Raw genomic sequence first — 21768 nt, forward strand, 5'->3', positions numbered from 1 at the left:
ACAGTCAGTTGGAGAGAGCCAACCAGATCGATTTTGGAGTCACCATACCCACAGAGGACAGCTGAGGGTGCGGACAGTGGCAGTGAACCAAAAAATTGACTGTAGGTATCAACATTCAGGAGAGACACACTTGCACCGGTGTCCAACAGCAGGGGGATGCACACATCATTAATGTTGACTGTGCATGATTTGAATGACACTGGCCCAGAGCTCACCTTGTGAATGACGGCGGTTGAAGACTGGGGGGTGTGGCCCTCTGACCCAGCCGGGGAAGATCGACAGACGTTGGCAAAGTGATTGTGCTTACCGCAGCTACGGCATGTCTGGCCACGGGCAGGGCAGTTCTGAGCCCTTGAAACATGAGACCGAGACCCACAGTTACCACAGGACTGTTGAGGGCGGGGCCGAGAACGCCGTCGTTGCAGTTGCAAGACGTCCCCAGCGGAGTCGGCGCCCGCCTCGCTCTGGTTGGGTTGCGTCCCGAGGGGCAGCCGTGAGTAGAGGGAGGAGTCGTTGGCAGCTTGACTGGAGGTGGCCACTTGCTGTGTATTTAGCATAGCAGCACACTCAGCTGCTCCCTCAACCTGTAGTGCGATGGTAATTGCTCTGGACAGCAGCAGATCGTCTTTTTCCAGCAGGAGAGTCTCACGCACCTTTGCGTTGTTGGATTAGCTGGTCGCGAACCATCCCATCCTCGTCGCCAATATTGTATTTAGAAATCACGTCAGGACACAGCGCTGTCGCTCGACACAACCTCTCCGTGGCATTCTTTATTTAGACTGACACAGCATCAAAGGCAGACCCGATCAAACAACCCAGAGCCCGCAGGCATCACCAATCGATCCCAGCACAATAGAACAGCACCAAATCAAATGCAGCACTGTCGATGTGTGCATACATAACATTCACCTCCGACTGGTTTTTGTTTAACTTGTACACATCTTATCAAGACATTTACCAAGGAAATGATCGAGCTAACAAAAAGAATAGAATACAGTAGTCTTTCAACCAGAACCTTGCATGATCAACATATGGAATACATTGACTATGCTAGCAAGGCACATGGCGAAGTTAAGGTAAGACACTCACCGAAGAAAATAATTATAAGTTCACGGAATCCTCCTAAGAACTCCGACACATTTTGCTGTATTACTTGCTGAAAAGTGCATTCTTGAAAGAGAACTCATTAACTAGCTCTTAAATCTCATATTTTCACTTTGTATCTCTTGTAGTTGAATTCGTTTGCGCTCCAGCTCTGCTGAGCACGAGTTTCATTCTTCTTCTTTGCTGTAAACACTGTAACAGTTTCTACTATCTGCAGCGTTACTACTGCCATCTACTGGGCAAATTTAATATGCAGGGGAAATGCATAGTTGAAAATGGCAAGGAAACTAAATTAAATCATATTGTAATGTGCATGGATAAGTAGACACGCTGGCCGCTGGCTGGCGGGTCTGACCCTTTAGTCAAGCGGTTAGCGATGTCTTCTGCGGTGCGGGCGATACGGGTTCGCTTCCCGGCCGCGGCAGTTCCTGTGGTTGCGTTGTCCCCCGAATTCGCTACAATGTATAACACTAGGAAATAACCTAACACTGCATGTTGGCTACTTTATGTGGGTTACATCTCGATACTCGAGTGTATCGATATTTTCTTACACCCCTAGTGTCTATGAGGTATTTGGTTACATCCCTCCAGTTGATGGTTGGCATCTTCGTGGTCTCACTTTTCCACTCAGCTTCAGAAAGCGTAAACGGATGGGGAAGTTTTTCTCCAGTGCTTAGCGTGAGTTTCGACTCGTAATACTTGCTGTCTACCTTGCTTAGACCTTCAAGATATTCTGAGATTTCCATCTTCTCAAAAGTCTAACTTCTCTCCGTTGAATTTTAAGTTTTATACGCTTTCACCTGTGAGTTTCATCGGTACGCACGTCGTTTCTCCGCCATGTTTTGCCACACGTTCTGCGCGAGCATCCTGTTTACAACGCGGCTTGTACGTCACACGATACGGGGTCTATTGGGGAGAAAAATGGGGCAAAATCCAAAAACAAAATCATTTCCCAGGAAATTTCAAGGACATTTTCCATGACTTTTGCTGGTATGTGCATGACAGCCATTGCTGACAGGTCGTGTTATTCAGAATAAATCGGTGTCTAAATGGAGTGTGGAGTTAGAAAACAACGAGACAGGAGACGTGAGAGTAGACGTAGTCGAGGTAGTTTACTAGCTCCAACTTTGCATGTCATACGTTCGACAACGACACTGAACTGACTGTGAACCGGAAGCGGAAGTGCATTATCTGACCCCTCGCCTCTTCCCTTAAAGGTACACCGTCCTCTTAGATGAATGTCTCTCGATATATAGATGTGGGTCACCACAAGAGCGACTTTTAGCTGCTCACTGGACACACCGCCCAAACTCCACACGCTGATGTGACATCTCTGAAAATATGGTTAAAATATATCTCAGCTGGTTAAAGTACGATTTTATAACCTTCTTTTACAATTTTCCATGACCTCAATCATAGTTACAAGATATTTGATCAATTTGATCATTTCCAGTTGTTTCTCCATTAGTGGGAAAACGTACTGTAAGTTCCAGGACGTGTGGGAACCCTGTGTATATTTGGAGGACTGTGCATACATTTGTGGGAAGAAAGTTCATATTAATTCTGTGCAAAATGGGTCCTGGGTTCGAGCCCCGGGGTCGTCCAGCCTTGGGGGTCGTCCTCTGTGTGGAGTTTGCATGTTCTCCCCGTGTCTGCGTGGGTTTCCTCCAGGAGCTCCGGTTTCCTCCCACGGTCCAAAGACATGTAGGTCAGGTGACTTGGCCGAACTAACTTGTCCCTAGCTGTGAATGTGAATGTGTGTGTGTGTGTGTGGAGGGGGGGGGGGACTGTGATGGTCTGGCGGCCTGTCCAGGGTGTCTCCCCGCCTGCTGCCCAGTGACTGCTGGGATAGGCTCCAGCATCCCTGCAGCCCTGAGAGCAGGATAGGCGGTCTGGGTAATGGATGGATGGGTGGGGGGATGGCTAAACAAAACAAGTCCTGTGAGTTACAGTTCTGTCAGGCTACTTCAGTACATGGTAATACTCAATAAGATTCATGCGATAAGAGGAACACCTGAGAAATGCAAAGGAAACATATCTAAAAATGAGGTACTATTAGGAAAGAATCTAAAGCCACACCCATTCTGTAAGGCCTCTTCCATTTATACAAATAGCATAAAAGGTGTGCTGAGGGTGCAAGTTAGAAATTTAAACCCCGGCGTATGTAGAAACTTTACCCTCCTCCCTCCACCCGGGTGAAATCAATTCTTCCATCCAGCATGAATGGAGCAGGCACGTTGGTAAGGGAACAATAAGCCCGTCAATAAGCCGGCATTGCAGGGGACTTGGCCGTCCCGGTCAGACAACCCGGGCAGGATGGTTTCTGTGGTAACTGCATGGGATACGGGGTCTGCACGCTGCCATGAGCAGAGAGAGAGTGAAAACAGAGAGGGGGGAGAAGGGGCTCCTGCTTTCATTTATGGCTGTGGGGGGATCTAGCGTTACACGAGAGTGAATTGGAGTGATGACATTGTCTCTAAGCACCAGCTGAATGCGCCTGTACACCGCCCCGCTGAAAGAGACGAGACCGCTCTTCTTTTTCCGCCGAGCCACCACGGTGGATGGAGCGGATGCAGAGACGGCAGAAAGAGAGATGAAGCGAACCTAAATCCTTCAAAGCCCCTCTGCCCTTGTGCCCTATGTAGGAAATCCCTCAACAAGGTCTGAGTTTGCACTTTAATCCAGGGCAGGGGGAGAAACCTTGCATCTCGGGGGAGTGAACTGGAGGCCTTGCTATGGTGTCTGAGGAGAGGCTGTCCTGCAGGACTACAGCGAGCTGGGCCGTATCATCACAAAGGTCCTCAAAGGCTTTTGTTACTTCCCAGGTGTGACGCTAGCCCCGGCACCGGCTTAGTACGAGCCATTTCTGTCCATTAAGGTGCAAAGGACAAGTCTTGTTCAAGTTGAGTTACTTGTTTTTTTTTGTTTTTTTGGGGGGGGGGTTGTCAATTTGCAAGGTGTTCGTTTGGCTGCAGTAGTTCCCGTGTCTTCAGCGGCCATCGTTTTATTCACGTTGTACGATGACAACCTGTCTCGTAGTATTGCTGAATATCTCGGTGGTGTCGCTGGCGTGCGGGGATTCTTGAAAGGACTCGGTGCAGCTCTTCTGCCATGAGCGACATGGAGAAAAAACGTCCCGTCATTGCAGGCAGAGAAAAAGGTGAGTTGCTTTAAGGAGAGCGAGTTCTTGCAGAATACTCCTGCCACCACCGGTGACGTGTGTGAGTCCGTGTTGAGAGACGTGCAAGCCTTGTTTTAGCTGAATAACACCCTGAAGGCCGAGTACTAGCAAAATGTCAGTTGTTAGTCAGGCAACCTGCTAGCTGACCAGTGTTCTGTAGTTCAGTCATCTGATGGGGGGGGGGGTGACTTGAGCAGGATGTACTGCTCATTAGACTTGCCTGAACTTGCTCAGTTCTTTGGTTAAAAAAGATAAAAAGTTCATCACTCCAAATGGGTCGCCATGGGCAAGCGCTCCTCTGAACACTTTTCTGTCTGGTGTGTACCAGCTAGGTATAAATCCTCTCTTTGGATGTTGTAGCCTCATGCTCATTGGCCACTATTATGTAATAGTGTCTCCAATGGAGACGGCTGCGACAAGCAACAGATCAGTTTTACCATTCAAGGGCGTCCGAGTAGCGTAACGGTCTATTCTGTTGCCTACCAACACGGGGACCGTCAGTTCGAATCCCTGTGTTACCTTACAGGCATCCCTACAGACACAGTTAGCCGTGTCTGTGGGTTGGGTGGGAAGCTGGATGTGGGTATGTTTCCTGGTTGCTGCACTAGCGCCTCCTCTGGTTGGTCGGGGCACCTGTTCGGGGTGGAGGGGGAACTGGGGGGGGGATAGCGTGACCCTCCCACGCGCTACGTCCCCCTGGTGAAACTCCTCACTGTCAGGTGAAAAGAAGCGGCTGGTGACTCCACATGTATTGGAGGAGGCATGTGGTAGTCTGCAGCCCTCCCCGGATCGGCAGAGGGGGTGGAGCAGCGACCAGGATGGCTCGGAAAAGTGGGGTAATTGGCCAAGTACAATTGGGGAGAAAAAGGGAGAAAATTCAACAAAAAAAAGGGTTGAATCAGTTCATCTGGATTTTCTTACCTGGATAATTGTGCATGCATCAAGTCAAGTGTTCAGGCTTTATTTGATTTTAAAAGATTTCTATGTGGCACAGAAACTGACAAAATATTTTATATACACTACCGTTCAAAAGTTTGGGATCACCCAAACAATTTCGTGTTTTCCATGAAAAGTCACACTTATTCACCACCATATGTTGTGAAATGAATAGAAAATAGAGTCAAGACATTGACAAGGTTAGAAATAATGATTTGTATTTGAAATAAGATTTTTTTTACATCAAACTTTGCTTTCGTCAAAGAATCCTCCATTTGCAGCAATTACAGCATTGCAGACCTTTGGCATTCTAGCTGTTAATTTGTTGAGGTAATCTGGAGAAATTGCACCCCACGCTTCCAGAAGCAGCTCCCACAAGTTGGATTGGTTGGATGGGCACTTCTTTGAGCAGATTGAGTTTCTGGAGCATCACATTTGTGGGGTCAATTAAACGCTCAAAATGGCCAGAAAAAGACGAACTTTCATCTGAAACTCGACAGTCTATTCTTGTTCTTAGAAATGAAGGCTATTCCATGCGAGAAATTGCTAAGAAATTGAAGATTTCCTACACCGGTGTGTACTACTCCCTTCAGAGGACAGCACAAACAGGCTCTAACAGGTACTATTTAATGAAGATGCCAGTTGGGGACCTGTGAGGCGTCTGTTTCTCAAACTAGAGACTCTAATGTACTTATCTTCTTGCTCAGTTGTGCAACGCGGCCTCCCACTTCTTTTTCTACTCTGGTTAGAGCCTGTTTGTGCTGTCCTCTGAAGGGAGTAGTACACACCGGTGTAGGAAATCTTCAATTTCTTAGCAATTTCTCGCATGGAATAGCCTTCATTTCTAAGAACAAGAATAGACTGTCGAGTTTCAGATGAAAGTTCTCTTTTTCTGGCCATTTTGAGCGTTTAATTGACCCCACAAATGTGATGCTCCAGAAACTCAATCTGCTCAAAGAAGTGCCCATCCAACCAATCCAACTTGTGGGAGCTGCTTCTGGAAGCGTGGGGTGCAATTTCTCCAGATTACCTCAACAAATTAACAGCTAGAATGCCAAAGGTCTGCAATGCTGTAATTGCTGCAAATGGAGGATTCTTGGACGAAAGCAAAGTTTGATGTAAAAAAATCTTATTTCAAATACAAATCATTATTTCTAACCTTGTCAATGTCTTGACTCTATTTTCTATTCATTTCACAACATATGGTGGTGAATAAGTGTGACTTTTCATGGAAAACACGAAATTGTTTGGGTGATCCCAAACTTTTGAACGGTAGTGTATATATATACATACACATTAGCAGCTGGTGAGTGCGCGATGCACGAAACAGGCCTGTGCTGCAATGTATTAAATCTTTTTTCCTGTATCCGTGTTGATATTCCGCTCCTTATTAGTTGAGCACTTACAACACCATTGATGGTTTCGGAAAAAAACTCTCTCTCTCTCTCTCTCTCTCTCTATATATATATATATATATATATATATATGTGTGTGTGTGTGTATATATATATATATATATATATATATATATATATATATGACTGCTGAGATAGGCTCCAGCATCCCCATGACCCTGGGAGCAGGATAAGTGGTTTGGATAATGGATGGATATATATATATAAATATATACACACACACACACATATATATATGTGTATATATATATATATATGTATATGTATATATATGTATATATATATATATAATTCAAGCCTGCAGAAGAAGCCTGGCTATTGGATCTTGGGAGAACAAAAGAAGCCGTGGTTAAAGAAGAGTGATTGCTGTTTTCAATCTTGGATATTGCGCACATGTCAAATTTTTGCACCGTAAATGTGATTCATGATCATGGTGTGTGCATGCAGGTCCTCAATCTCTCTGACAGCTCCATCTGATCTGTCTCTAGGGCCTGGACCTGGGCGCTATGCACTTCCACCCACCGTCGGCTTCATTGGCCACGACTTCACCAAGCCGACCGGCCCCGCCTACTCTTTTCACTGCAGGATGAGCAATAACAGTGATTGTTCCTCGTTTCTATAACCAGAGCAATGGAAATATGTATTATTTGTGGCCTGTGACAAAAAGTGCTGCTGCTATACACCAACCCATACACATATAGGCTGCAGAAGCACGGGCTGCTCTTGCAGACCGGGTTATGAGGACTTCCAGGGAACCAAATTGACGAAACACAATAAAGCCTTTTAAATAACTGTAGTCAGTCGTAGCAATTTAATTTCCTAAAATCCATCCCTTGGTAATAACTCATTTATTGACTTGAAGTGGTTCTAAGTAATGCAGTGTCCAAGTGCCTCCATTGAGGGGAGACAAAATGGTGTGACGGCTCACTTCTGCATGTACATAAGCACAGAAGAAGTATGTTTTATTGAACAAAGTAACTGTTTATTCTAGGTATTATCAGTAATACTGACTTCTTTCTGCCTAAAAATGCAGTGTATTGTGTGGACTCCAGTCCTGGACCTCAGTACTACGTTGATGCAAAAATCACTCGCTTTGGAAGGGACGGCAGCCCGGCGTACTCGATGCTGGGCAGGATGAGAGCACAAAGTAAGTGTTTGTCTTAAAGAAACATCTGGAAACTTAGTGGTTAAGTTTGCCTTGGATTTGATATCGTGGGATGCCTTACAGAAAAAAAAAAGTACTGCAACTCATTAAAAATTGGCCTTTTGTTGGCGAGCCAAAAACATTGAGGAGGGCAAAGGAAAATCGTAGATGTTAATGGCAGGGGGTAAAAAGTAAGGAGTGTCTTCTTAGACTGCAAAAAGCCAAGACTCTGCACTGGTGGGAACTTGTGACTACTTTTTCTCAAACATAAAAACATCAAAAATCTTAATGTACATATTTTTATATATTTTGGCAACTGCACAGTCATCTAAATTAATTTTGCATTTCTTAAAAGTTTTGGCCTGTTGTCACATGCTGGGACCGTGTGCAATAACATTTGGTTTGGACAGCCCTCGTTCTCCGGCTTAGCTGAACTTGAGGACCGTTATTCAGGCACTTGGGACTATTCCTCTGCCACATGGGGTTGAGTTGCTGACTCACACACACACACACACACACTAATGATTCTGTTGATCTACTAGAGGGGCTCCTGCAGACGCCTGGACCAGGTGCATACAGCCCCGAGAGCGCCCCTCCATGTAACACTCAGCGCAGACCTCCGTCATACACAATGGGCTCTCGCACACGCTACCGCAGCACTGACGCAGTACCTGCTCCCAACAAGTACACCCTCCCTGCACTCATGGGCTCCCACGTGCCCAATAAGCCGGCCAGCGCGAGCTACACAATGTCAGGTCTGTATAAGACAGGGGGGGCATCGGAAGACTTGTCCAAGACGCCGGGGCCGTGCAGGTACAACAGTACAGACCCCAACATTTATCTCCCCCGGCGGCCTGCCTTCTCCATGCTTGGGCGTCACAGCCAGCCGAGCGATCCAACCAAGAAACCCGGCCCCGGAAGTCATAACCCGGAGAAGGTGACGGTCAACAAGCCTCGGGCCCCAGCCTACTCCCTCGGCACCAGACACACCGAGTTTGTCACCCCACTTGTTGTCAATGTAGCCGACTGAAGAGCGCATGCTGCTGTTTAAGAACATCTTGTTTTAAAGACCACTTTATTTAGAAAACAAAAACAAATACAAAAATATAAGGCATTCAAGGCTATTATCTTAGAAGGTAAAACAGGAAACTTTGGGGGAAAAAAAAAACCCAAACATATAAACACTTTATATTGTAAAGAGCAACAAAAGTACTTTTCTAGTATCAACACAAATTTTGGCTCTGAAAATGTATGTACATTACAGGAAACAAGATTAGACCGAAACAATCTGACCAACAAAGATTAGGAATGTTGTGTAGGCCTGCATTCGGAACAGCAAAAACAGTCGATGGAACCCGTTAAGAAAAGCAATCTTAACAAATGACATTAGTAAAGACAATGCTTTCAAAGCACATGAAACTTCACAAACTTGTTGGTTGCTTAGCTTATAAATTACAGCAGAATTGCTTAACCCCCAGCCCGACCCTGTGGAGGGTGGCACTCCATTTTCAACTCTCCTTGGCTTTGTTTGACTGATTTCCAACAAAAGTTGAGCTTTTAAAAATAAAAACTACAAACAACAGGACTGTGATATATTTCAACATATGGAGAGAGATGTAAATGTGGAAGATGTGTGGTCGGAAGTCAGCACAAAACACCAGAGACGGTATCAGTTTTGATGGATGGTATCCCAATCACTCTTTGGGTAGAGGTCTTCTGAAAAGTAGTACATGTGGCTCTGAAGAGTAAAAAAACACAAGGGGTATTTGTAAGTATAAATGTAGCCGTTTGGTGAATACAGCACCAAGGCTCTGCCAATTCAAAAAAGGTCTAACGCTCATAACTTCGTTCAATATCTAACCCAACTGTCGAGACAGGCCAAAAGCACCGGGGTATGAAGGTCCTCTGCTGCTCACCTGGTTTGTGGATCATGTAGTGGATCCAGCCCTGGCTCTGCTGAACACCTAGACCCCGCCATTCTTCTTCTGTCATCAGGTGGGAGGAGGGGACCAGTTTAGACAGCTGCTTTGGGAGCATAACATGCCTAGGAAAGAGGAGAAATAGATCACATAAAAGTCAGTGTCAAAACTCACTCAGTTGAACGCAGGAACTGCATGGGTGCGGCAGTAACACGCTGCGATGCACTTGAGGCTGACGTTAGCCCTTGCCTTTAGGCGAACCAAAGGAGGTCTCCTTTAAAATTATGCATCGTATATATCCAGCAAAGAAGACATTAGAGATGTAAAACTGATATTGAATATTCTTGTAATTTTTGTGAACTAGAAGAAGGAACAATCTGTCATTTATTTTATCACTGCATGTGTACCAGAATATTTTGGGTGGATGTTCAGCATTATATAAGAAGGAAACCTGAACAAACAATCCGCTTTCAGGATAAAGACATTTTTATTTGTCTTGGAGATAATGAGATGGAAAAATATTGTTTTCTTTACACAGACAATTTTATTATTGGGAAAATTCCACATTCATAAGAAGAGATGGATGGACTCCAAACCAAATTTTGGAACTTTTCATCAGGAACTGCGCCATTATGGCACTACGATAAGAGGACTTAAAAACAAGAAGGCAATTAGAACTAATTGTGTTTTGGTTACATTTCTTATAGACTGACAACACTTTATTTTGAAGCAAAGAGTATTATTTTTTTAATTCTTCTCCTTTTGTTTTGTGTATGCACCCCTGGCATAAACTGTTTGTGTTGTTCATAATATAATGTACATGTGTTTCATAAGATAAAGAGAAAAAAAAAGTTTAGGCGAACCATATCTGTCATTGAGCTACTACCCTGTACTGGGAGTTGGGCTAGCAACCCGTTCTGTCAAGTCACACAAGCTCGTCAGACGTAACGACGCCGTTATTAACGTCTTGGTTAAATTCGCCCAGCGCAGAGACTAACGTTGCTTTGGGTAGAACATGGGCGTTAGTTAGCTGGTTGACCTAACAAGTTAGTCCAGCCAGTTAGCTTGCTAACTCAACTAATGTTAGCGTTAGCTATTTTAACGTCAGACGCAGAGAGACATATGCTCTTTCATTGACATACTCCCTTAAATCTCACGTCCATTCGCCAACTGAGAACATGAAGCTCGAAAGGTGAGGCTGACTAACCTTAGTAGCGTTAACGCTTATTTGAACGAGTTACGAAGCTAGTAGCATCGGTGCTGGCTATTAGCTAAATGAAGCTAGCATCTGAACATCACGTAAGTCTCGTTAAACTCGTGTTAGCACCCACTTCAGCTAACATTTCTCAACCCACCTGTACTCGAACTCTTCATCGTTGTACTTGTCAGAGTAGTAAATCTGTTTTTTCGACATCTTCGGTTGATTAAAAGCGAGTAACGTCGGCGCGTTAACGGTAGCTTCCTCGGCTGAAACGGCAGCGAGCTGTCATCTGCCGCTGTTTTTAATGACCAGTCGATTCAAACGCCAACCGTCCCGCTGCCGTCCTCCCATTGGCCGAGGGAGCCGCACGCCTCTCGCCGAAAGCACGTGAGTTCAGCCCCCACTTTTTCCCCCACTGCCGCGTTTCATGAAGACCCGTCCTACTCCGCGTCTGGTTGGCTGGTACTCGTTGCTTCCGTTGGTTGGGGTTAGCCAATCAGCGACAGATCAGGGGGCGGGTCTTCCAAGGTGCTGGTGAGAAAAAAATTTAACGCGGACGGCCTTGGCGTGTGTCAGGCGGTATCCGTTACCGTTTCCGTTTCCAGTATTGCGTCATAGTAGTATTTTAATTAATTTGCATTTAAAATACGTATTACATTTTTTGAAATGCATATTTTAATTACTTTTGAATGTTTTGTAATTCGTATTTGATCAGTGTGGAAATAAAAAAAACGTTATTGTTAATTTGCTGCTTCTGAGAGCAGTAACTTGTATTTGAAGATACTCAAAAGATACTTTTCAGCAAAGATCAGACTTGAGAGCAGATCTTTTCTGCTAGCGTCATCCAAGACACGCTGATGACGAGAGTGATATGAGGACCGTTAGCAGCCAAACCCCATGTGATGAGGTGACATGGATGCTGCTGTGGTGTGGATACTGCTGCGGTGTGGATGCTGCGTGTGGTGTGGACGCTCCGTGTGGTGTGGATGCTGCGTGTGGTGTGGATGCTGTTGTGGTGTGGATGCTGCTGTGGTGTGGATGCTGCATGTGGTGTGGACGCTGCTGTGGTGTGGATGCTGCGTGTGGTGTGGATGCTGCTGTGGTGTGGATGCTGCTGTGGTGTGGATGCTGCATGTGGTGTGGACGCTGCTGTGGTGTGGACGCTGCTGTGGTGTGGATGCTGCTGTGGTGTGGATGCTGCGTGTGGTGTGGATGCTGCAGTGGTGTGGATGCTGCTGTGGTGTGGATGCTGCTGTGGTGTGGATGCTGCAGTGGTGTGGATGCTGCAGTGGTGTGGATGCTGCTGTGGTGTGGATGCTGTGTGTGGTGTGGATGCTGCAGTGGTGTGGATGCTGCGTGTGGTGTGGATGCTGCAGTGGTGTGTATGCTGCGTGTAGTGTGGAGGCTGCGTGTGGTGTGGACGCTGCGTGTAGTGTGGATGCTGCAGTGGTGTGGACGCTGCGTGTGGTGTGGATGCTGCGTGTGGTGTGGATGCTGCTGTGGTGTGGATGCTGCGTGTGGTGTGGATGCTGCAGTGGTGTGGATGCTGCTGTGGTGTGGATGCTGCTGTGGTGTGGATGCTGCAGTGGTGTGGATGCTGCGTGTGGTGTGGATGCTGCGTGTGGTGTGGATGCTGCTGTGGTGTGGATGCTGTGTGTGGTGTGGATGCTGCAGTGGTGTGGATGCTGCGTGTGGTGTGGATGCTGCAGTGGTGTGTATGCTGCGTTTGGTGTGGACGCTGCGTGTAGTGTGGATGCTGCGTGTGGTGTGGATGCTGCAGTGGTGTGGATGCTGTGTGTGGTGTGGACGCTGCTGTGGTGTGGATGCTGCAGTGGTGTGGATGCTGTGTGTGGTGTGGATGCTGCTGTGATGTGGATGCTGTGTGTGGTGTGTATGCTGCTGTGGTGTGGATGCTGTGTGTGGTGTGGATGCTGCAGTGGTGTGTATGCTGCATGTGGTGTGGATGCTGCAGTGGTGTGTATGCTGCTGTGGTGTGGATGCTGCGTGTAGTGTGGATGCTGTGTGTGGTGTGGATGCTGTGTGTGGTGTGGATGCTGCTGTGGTGTGGATGCTGCAGTGGTGTGGATGCTGCTGTGGTGTGGATGCTGTATGTGGTGTGGATGCTGCTGTGGTGTGGATGCTGCAGTGGTGTGGATGCTGCTGTGGTGTGGATGCTGCAGTGGTGTTCATGCATTCCTGTGGAGGAAGTTCAAACAACGCGAGGTTTTCACTGTTGTGAATAAAGACGCGTCGAAGAATCGTGTTTTTCCAGCGAATCTTCGTTCCAACAGGATCGTGTGGACGAAGCAGTTTTGTGCATGTATGTGTCACATCTGCAGACACACAAAACCCCCCGTCTCCATACCTGTGCTCATGATGCTCGGCCCCTTTTTGTTTTTGTAAGGGTCAAGCCTTCTCCAAACGCACATTATTATTTTCAAGGCTGATATATTTGACGGTGTGCTGAGGAGGATATCAGGACAAACTGTAGAAAGAGGGATTTGGCTTGCGGACTGACTGGATTCAAACCCACGGCACCGATTCAAACAAAATAAGTGTTTCTGAAAGGAGAAGGCCTACATTTTATTTAGGAAAACCTTTCACGCGATCAGTTGTCATCTTGTTCATAATACAAACTGATTTTAAGTTCCCTTAGGAGGAATCCTAACACTAGAGAGTGTTTCTGGTATTTGAAACACAAAATACTCGTATTGTTGACACCAGTATGCGGTAGTTTGTATTCATACATTTGACACGGACGTATCTGTGTTTTGCAACACGCCAGATTGTGACATATCTCTGGCAGTTGGAAAGGAAAGGTTTTTCAAAGGTCAGCACGAGTCAAGGCTCACTCCACCCAAGAAAGTGTTGCTGTAAAGTGAAGAGGACCCGAGGTTTTGTCAGGCGTTATGTTGGTGAAAATGTCATCACAGCAAACCTGCCCTTTACCTCTTACATAATGCTCATGTCTGGAGAGTGTGTGTTTTATTATCATAATTGACATGGAAAATGTGCAGTTATTTTCTCCTGCGGTCCTGTTTCTGGTGTGACGGTTGGCGCAGTGTGTTTGTTCAACCCCGTGTTCGCTTTTACCTCAAAGATCGACTTTAGTTGTTTGCATAACGTCTTCACAAGCAAGTGTTTCCCCCGAGATGTAGGGGGGGATCCGTTATTTTTCAAACAAGATGGATTGTCTTCCTCATTCCAGTATTTGGCTGTTGTGGTACATGAAAGGAGCGGGGCTGCAGGGAGAAGGCCTGGGTTTCTGACAGACCTCCTGTAGCTATGATGTTACAGCCACCGCTGAGGTTTTACACCAGGAGGACGCATAGAGTCGGCATGTGTTCTGCAAGCAAACCTTAGAGAGAGGGACAGACAGACAGCAAGAGACAGAGACACAGAGAGAGAGAGACAGAGAGAGGGACAGACAGACAGACAGCAAGAGACAGAGACACAGAGAGAGAGAGAGAGAGAGAGAGAGAGAGAGAGAGTGAGAGAGACACAGACAGACAGAGAGGGAGAGAGCGAGACAGGGAGAGAGAGATGGAGACAGAGACACAGAGACACACAGAGAGAGAGAGACAGACAAAGAGAGACACACACACATAGAGACACAGAGAGAGAGACAGAGAGAGAGAGAGACAGAGAGACTCCGAGAGACAGAGAGACACAGACAGACAGAGAGGAAGAGAGTGAGACAGGGAGAGAGAGATAGACAAAGACACACAGAGAGACAAAGAGAGAAACAGAGAGAGACAGACAGACAGACAGCGAGAGAGAGAGACAGACAGACAGAGAGAGACAGTGAGAGACACAGACAGACAGAGAGGAAGAGAGCGAGACAGGGAGAGACAGAGATAGAGACAGAGACACACAGAGAGACAAAGAGAGAAACAGAGAGAGAGAGACACACACAGAGACACAGAGAGAGACAGAGAGAGAGACAGACAGAGAGACTCCGAGAGACACAGACAGACAGAGAGGAAGAGCGTGAGACAGAGAGACAGAGATAGAGACAGAGAGACAAAGACACACAGAGAGACAAAGAGAGAAACAGAGAGACACAGACAGACAGAGAGACAGACAGACAGAGAGAGAGACACACACACATAGAGACACAGAGAGAGAGAGAGACACAGAGAGAGAGAGAGAGAGACAGTGAGAGACAGAGAGAGAGAGACAGACAGACAGAGAGGAAGAGAGCGAGACAGGGAGAGACGGAGACACACAGAGAGACAAAGAGAAACAGAGAGACAGACAGACAGACAGACAGCGAGAGAGACACACACACATAGAGACACAGAGAGAGACAGAGAGAGAGAGACAGATTTTTTTTTTGATTTTTTAAAAATACTTTTTATTTTAAAAAAATATACAATCATATTCAAAACACAAGCAAGTAAATAGATACCCAAAATCAAATAAATCAAATCAATTCTCCAGAAAAAAAACAAGTTAGTTGTCTTTTACTGAGCACAACACATCCCCATGGGCCCAGAGAGACAGAGAGAATTTAAAGCTCTTCAATTTACATAAAACAAAAAACCAACAAAGACACATCCATTTCACAACATCAGCACGAGCAACTCTTTCACATTAAGACAGCCAGAAAATTCTTCCTCTTTTTCTTTCTTTTTTGGGACAGTGGTCCAAGTCACATACTCCTGAAGGGTCAAAAGAAATACTATGCAAAAACAGAATGAAATACTAGTTGCCTCTCAATGACTGAACAAACGGCTTTATTGAAACACCACCGCGAAATAAATTCATCCAGTTGTTCATTAAGGTGAAGAAGCTGAAGTCCACTCGGACTCTCGCCTTCGCTCTTGCAATGAACAACGGAAGTAAATCTTCCTCTGAACCATTATTAATCAGACTTTTCCTGCTCCTAAAAATCGCAAACTTAGCCTGCCCCATTACAAAATTTAGCAGCTGCCACTTTTCCGCAGCCTTCCTCTTGTACCCAGCACCAAAGATAAAAACAGTTTCATTCCATCGTTCATCACAATGTGAGAATATGATCTGAAGAGCTTCGAAGAGCACCTGAAGTCTTTCACATTCCATGAAACAATGAAAGATTGTCTCTGGCGACTGACAGAAAGGACACTTAACAGAAACAGTTGGGTCAATCTTAGAGATGAAACTGTTGACTGCCAGCGCTCCCTGCAGGATCCTCCACTGCAAGTCACCTGACCTTTTGTTCAGCGGGGCTTTATACAGCACCCTCCACACTGGTTTACAATCATCTGCCACTTTTAGCCTTGTTCTCCATATAGTGTCCTTTCTCTCATTCAGTGTTTTCTTGTTCATGGCAACAACACAGCATTTGTACAAGACCTTACTATCTAACATATAAAGGTCCATTTTAGTAGCTAAATTTGGCACCAGCAGAGGTCTTGTTAGACCAGTTTGGTCTATTTGGAGGCCCAACTCGGGGAACGGATCTCCATTATCAGGAGCCTCGGTTCCAATGGCATGGTCATGCAGCATGACCAGTTCCTCCCTGGTGAGTCTTTTATGCCATGCATTCAGAATGTCTCTGGTGTGTCTGCTTGACCTCAAGCCCAGCAGTGAAGCCGTTGCCTCTGTGTCAAGAAGCATTGGACCTGCAGCATCCACAATGTGCTTCAACTTAACAGTTCCAGCTGAGCATAGCCTCCGGTTGAGACCTGGTTTGCTGGCCCCATGGATTAGGGGTTCTTCCAGAAGCCAAAACAGAGATGCTGTAGGCTCCAGTCTGCACCACTTGAATAGAGTCCAAGCTTTAAACAATCCTTGATAGAAGGGTGACAGGTCATGCATGTTCTTAAAAACACAGTCTGTTAGAAACAAAGAAGCGCCTAGACCCAAACCCTGTACCTTCTTTAAAATAACACTCATGAGAGGTCGCCACAGCACATCATCAGTCCCTGTGAGGTAGCGCTGTATAATTTGTAGTCTACAGGCTGCTACTCTGCTCTCCAGATGCACCAAACCCTGCCCTCCCACCTCTTTTGGTAGGTATAGTACACTCTGTGGTACCCAGTGCAGGTTATCCCAAAAAAGTTCACAAAGATGGACTGTACTTTTTTTAGCAATCCGGCAGGGGGCTCCAGAACAGTTAGCTTGTGCCAGAGGGTGGAGGCTGCCAAGTTGTTAACAACCAAAACCCTTCCCCTATAATACATCTCTGGTAACAGCCATCTCCACTTCTGTAATCTCCCCTCCACCTTTTCCACCACCCCCTCCCAGTTTTTCCAAACTGTCTGGTCATCACCCAGAAACACTCCTAGGTACTTGAAACCCCACCTCTTCCAATTTAGCCCCCCTGGCAGCTGAGGGAGACCTGTAGACCACTTTCCAGCCGCTAAGGCTTCGCTTTTTGCCCAGTTTACTTTAGCAGCTGAGAGGTTCCCAAACCTTTCCACGAGTTTCTCAATCAGATCAGCATCATCTTGACCTTTTATGATGATAACTATATCACCTGCATATGCAGATAAGACAACTCTTGTGCCAAGATCAGGCAAACACAGACCACCAATAGAAGAGCGAAAATTGTGTAATAACAGTTCAATTGAAAGCGTATAGAGCATGCCCGACAGTGCGCAGCCTTGTCTTATACCTCTACATACTTTGAAAGGTTTACACAAAACACCATTAATTTTCAGTACACTCTCAATATCTTTGTACAAAACTTTAATCTTGGCAGCAAGTCCAGGGCTGAGGCCAAACCTTTCTAACACCTTCCAAAGGTATTGGTGCTCAACCCTGTCAAATGCCTTTTCCTGATCCAAGGAAACCAGACCAGCATCAATGCCCAATGGACCAGAGACTTCCAAAACATCCCGAATTAGTGACACATTGTCAACAATGGACCTGCCGGGCACACAGTAGGTTTGGGTCTGATGGATGACTTGGTCTATCACCTTCTCTAGTCTGTTGGACAGGACTCTGGAGAGCAGTTTGTAGTCTGCACACAGAAGAGAGACCGGGCGCCAGTTCTTCATGTCTTGCAGGTCGCCTTTTTTGGGCAACAATGTCAGAACAGCTCTCCTGCAGCTCTGGGGCAAGAAGGAGTCATTAAAACATTCATTGAAGACCTCAATGATGTCGTCACACAGCTCAGACCAAAAAGCTTTGTAGAGTCCATCAACCCCAGGGGCCTTCCCCACCTGCATGCTCTGCAATGCTGTAGACAACTCCTCGTCACTCTCCTCTGAAATTCTGGGCAGCCCACTGCAGAAGGAGTCAATTGCCCCTTCATTTTCGGTGTACTCACTGCTGTACAGAAGAGAGTAAAAATCCAGAGCTCTCTTCTGGATCTCATTGGTCGTAGTCAGCAGGTGCCCTGTTGATGACTTTAGGGCATGAAGCAACCTGCTTTGTCCATTCTTCTTTTCCAGGCTGAAGAAAAACTTTGAAGGTGAGTCCATCAGGGCGGCACTCTGAAAACGAGACCGGACCAATGCCCCCTGTGCCTTAACACCCAGCAAGTCAGCCAGCAAGGCTTTTTTGGACTTGAGGTCTTCAACACAGCCTCGGTTTCCTTTGGACCCTGCAGAAGTCTGCAGCTCCACTATTTCAGTCTCTAGATCCCTCATAGATCTGGTAATGTTACAGGAGACATTGAGAGTGTACTGTTGACAAAGCTGCTTGATCTGCACTTTCCCATAATCCCACCACTGTTTCAAAGATGTAAACTCCCCCTTCCTAGTTTTGAAAATATCCCAAACAAATTTAAAGGTTTCTTTAAAGTGTGCATCTAGTAGCAGAGCAGTATTGAAATGCCAATAAGCAGACCTTTGCTTTACGTTTGCAATGAAAACATTGCATGTCACCGTTGAATGATCTGAAAAACCTACAGGTATAATCCTGCATTCTTTAAAGATACTGAAATTATGCTTAAAAGAGTAGAAACGATCCAGCCGTGCCATAGTAAGAGACGCTTCTCTACTATGAACCCAGGTGTACTGCCTGACATCCTCATGCATCTCTCTCCACACATCAACCAAACTATGAGTTTCTGTCAACTGCTTGATTGCACGTCTGGAGGCAGCATGAGGTTCAATATGATTCCTGTCCATGTTGTCATTTTCTGTGCAGTTAAAATCCCCTCCCAGAAACAGAAACTCTTCAGGTCCACACTGACTTAAAACTGCCCTGAGGTCAGTTAAAAACTGAACTCTGTCAGGCCTTGCATTCGGAGCATACACATTTACAAACACCAAAGTGAAGGACTCATATTTGGCTCTAACTACCATCAATCTACCCTCCACTATTTCCTCAACCACATAAGATTGTGGTAAAAAGTTTTTAGAAAAGAGGAGAGCCACCCCTCCACTACATTTACTCAAGTGGCTTCGGACAACCTCACCATCCCACTCCTTCTTCCAGTCAGTGGCAATCATTATATCACTGTGTGTTTCCTGGACAAACATGACGTCAATGAGCTTTAGTTTTACAAATTCAAAAAGACATGCTCTTTCCCACGTCTCTTGCTCCATTCAGGTTAAGTGTTGAGACTTTGAGGTTGGCCATCGAGACTGATGAGAGAAAAAACAACACATGATAAAAGAACAACAATGAGCAGAACGGGAAATGACTTGTCTTATACTGCTTCTGACTCTCCATGCTGTAATTCCTGTTTGAGCTTCTGAACCATTTTCCTCAACCTGTACATCTCCTGCTCAGTGTAGCCCCGTTCTTCTTCTTTTCTTCTCCTCTGAGATTGAACAGAGTGCATAAACAATTCTTTGTCGGCAAAACAATCCTCAATTTTGACATTCCTCAAATTTTTTGTTTTTTGCAAGAAATTCTTGATTCAGCGGGCATCATAGTATTCTGGATTCGTCGCCCCTGACAACTGGGAGGAAGTGTGAGGCTGGCTGTCTACACCACCACCGTCCTCCTTAGACTCATCTCCCGACATTTGTACCTCGTGCTGTTTTTCCTTTAATACAGGCACCTGGCTGTCTATACCACAATCCCCTTCCTCCTCCTCTTCCACCATACCCAACTCAACGTCAGATAGTTGCTCCTCATACTGCCTGCTTCCCTCCCTTATCAATGCTCCTCTTTTGGCTTGAGAGCCTCTCGTTTTAGCCAACTGCATTCTCTGTAGTGCAGGAGAGCTACAGACTTTGTCGTCCTCCACCAAATCCTCATTGTTGCTTAACACTACACCTTCTGCTACTCCACCTGTAGTGTTTGATGCCACTGCCTGCTCACTTCGTGATTCCTTCTCAACATTGTTTTCCTTTGTAGACTTTCCACTCTGTTTGTGTGGTTCCGTTTTGTCCGTGTGGTCTGGACTCTGTCCCTCTCCTGCTGTCTCTTCACTGTTCTGCCTGGTCTCACCCTGTCCCTTCTCTGCTGTCTCTTCACTGTTCTGCCTGGTCTCACCCTGTCCCTTCTCTGTTGTCTCTTCACTGTTCTGCCTGGTCTCACCCTGTCCCTTCTCTGTTGTCTCTTCACTGTTCTGCCTGGTCTCACCCTGTTTATTTCCGCTCTCTCCTTCACGCTTTGCTTTGCCCTCAGAGGAGTGTTTCGCAGGACAGGCCCGAACCAAATGACCCTCCCCTCCACAGCCAAAACACTTCAGGGTCCCAGAGCTTACAAAGATAACATAACCAAAATCCTCCACCTTCACCCTAAGAGCTACATCCAAGTCTTGGTCTTTCTTGTTCAGGATCATTTGAACCTGTCGTCTGTGTGAAACTACATGTCGCACTAGCGGCGATTTGCAGCCAGACGACAGTTTCCTGATCGACGAAACTACTTTTCCATACCTCGACAATTCTCTTGTCAAAAACTCATCGGAGATGAACAGCGGGATGTTGGAAACGGTGACTCTAGTCGACGGCGTGGTGAGCGGCGACACCGACACGAGGCTGTCATTAACAACAACGCCGGCCTCGACCACCTGGTGTGCTTTGGCCACAGCGTCGACAAAAATCACCACAGCGCCGTTCATCCTAGCAGCAGATTTAACGCTGCTGTGACCCACAACCTCCCCCACTGCCAGGGCACAGTCCTCCACCGAACACGGGAAACCAGGCGACACTTTCCATGTTCCCTGGTGAGTTTGGTGAACTCCATGCCGGCGTTTAGCACGCCGACCAGCAAGCGTTGGTCGACCGAAAACACGCGCACACACAAAACCTCTCGAAACCCCCTTATATACACAAACCAAGCCAGTAACCCTACAAAACACACTATGTACAATATTTGCAAGGTGAAAATAGCAAAAAAGATAGATAAACGCTCACAACCGCTCTCGGGCGTCTGCGCCGCACGCTCACTCGCACTTCCGCTCAGAGGAGGAGAGAGAGACAGAGAGAGACAGAGAGAGGGAGGTGCCAGTGTGTGTGTAGGTGGTGTGAGTTGTAATGACTTGTCTTGGTAATGGCTGTTCATGAGTGGTGGTGTACAGCATGACTTGTTTCACCTCTTCATGCAAAGCAGGTATAGATATGGTAGACATGGTGACCCCCCCTGCACAGAGACCCCACAGTGGACATGTCGACCCCCCTGCACAGAGACCCCACAGCGGACATGGTGACCCCCCCTGCACAGAGACTCCACAGCGGACATGTTGACCCCCCTGCACAGAGACACCACAGCGGACATGTTGACCCCCCTGCACAGAGACCCCACAGCGGACATGTTGACCCCCCTGCACAGAGCCACCAATGTGGACATGTTGACCCCCCTGCACAGAGACCCCACAGCGGCCATGTTGACCCCCCTGCACAGAGACACCACAGTGGACATGATGACCCCCCTGCACAGAGACTCCACAGCGGACATGTTGACCCCCCCTGCACAGAGACCCCACAGCGGACACGTTGACCCCCTGCACAGAGACCCCACAGCGGACACGTTGACCC

At 46.6% G+C, this 21768-nt stretch overlaps 3 protein-coding genes across 3 annotated transcripts; 1 reads left to right on the forward strand and 2 right to left on the reverse strand.

Moving 5' to 3' along the window:
- Positions 1–4215: 4215 nt before the first annotated feature.
- Positions 4216–8810, forward strand: cimap1d (CIMAP1 family member D). Its single transcript, XM_056277293.1, has 4 exons — positions 4216–4264; positions 7125–7235; positions 7670–7783; positions 8320–8810. The coding sequence occupies exons 1-4, from the start codon at positions 4216–4218 to the stop codon at positions 8808–8810; spliced, it is 765 nt and encodes a 254-aa protein (XP_056133268.1).
- Positions 8811–8831: 21 nt separating this feature from the next.
- Positions 8832–11184, reverse strand: cks2 (CDC28 protein kinase regulatory subunit 2). Its single transcript, XM_056277294.1, has 3 exons — positions 11055–11184; positions 9697–9824; positions 8832–9518 (listed from the first exon to the last, which is right to left on the reverse strand). The coding sequence occupies exons 1-3, from the start codon at positions 11111–11113 to the stop codon at positions 9475–9477; spliced, it is 231 nt and encodes a 76-aa protein (XP_056133269.1). The 5' UTR covers positions 11114–11184; the 3' UTR covers positions 8832–9474.
- Positions 11185–19700: 8516 nt separating this feature from the next.
- LOC130109778 (processed variable antigen-like) lies at positions 19701–20573 on the reverse strand. The gene has a single exon (XM_056276759.1). The coding sequence runs from the start codon at positions 20571–20573 to the stop codon at positions 19701–19703; it is 873 nt and encodes a 290-aa protein (XP_056132734.1).
- Positions 20574–21768: the final 1195 nt, after the last annotated feature.

The sequence above is a fragment of the Lampris incognitus genome, chromosome 3, assembly GCF_029633865.1.
Source record: "Lampris incognitus isolate fLamInc1 chromosome 3, fLamInc1.hap2, whole genome shotgun sequence".
Classification (NCBI taxonomy): domain Eukaryota; kingdom Metazoa; phylum Chordata; class Actinopteri; order Lampriformes; family Lampridae; genus Lampris; species Lampris incognitus.

Bases quoted from the DNA above. Each gene is read 5' to 3' on its own strand.
- cimap1d (XM_056277293.1), top strand. From the start codon at position 4,216: ATGAGCGACATGGAGAAAAAACGTCCCGTCATTGCAGGCAGAGAAAAA. The intron at 4,265-7,124 runs GTGAGTTGCTTT...ATCTGTCTCTAG, and splicing joins CATTGCAGGCAGAGAAAAAG to GGCCTGGACCTGGGCGCTAT. The intron at 7,784-8,319 runs GTAAGTGTTTGT...CTGTTGATCTAC, and splicing joins GGGCAGGATGAGAGCACAAA to TAGAGGGGCTCCTGCAGACG.
- cks2 (XM_056277294.1), bottom strand. From the start codon at position 11,113: ATGTCGAAAAAACAGATTTACTACTCTGACAAGTACAACGATGAAGAG. The intron at 9,825-11,054 runs GTGGGTTGAGAA...CCTCTTTCCTAG, and splicing joins GATGAAGAGTTCGAGTACAG to GCATGTTATGCTCCCAAAGC. The intron at 9,519-9,696 runs GTGAGCAGCAGA...TTTACTCTTCAG, and splicing joins CTACATGATCCACAAACCAG to AGCCACATGTACTACTTTTC.
- LOC130109778 (XM_056276759.1), bottom strand. From the start codon at position 20,573: ATGATCCTGAACAAGAAAGACCAAGACTTGGATGTAGCTCTTAGGGTG.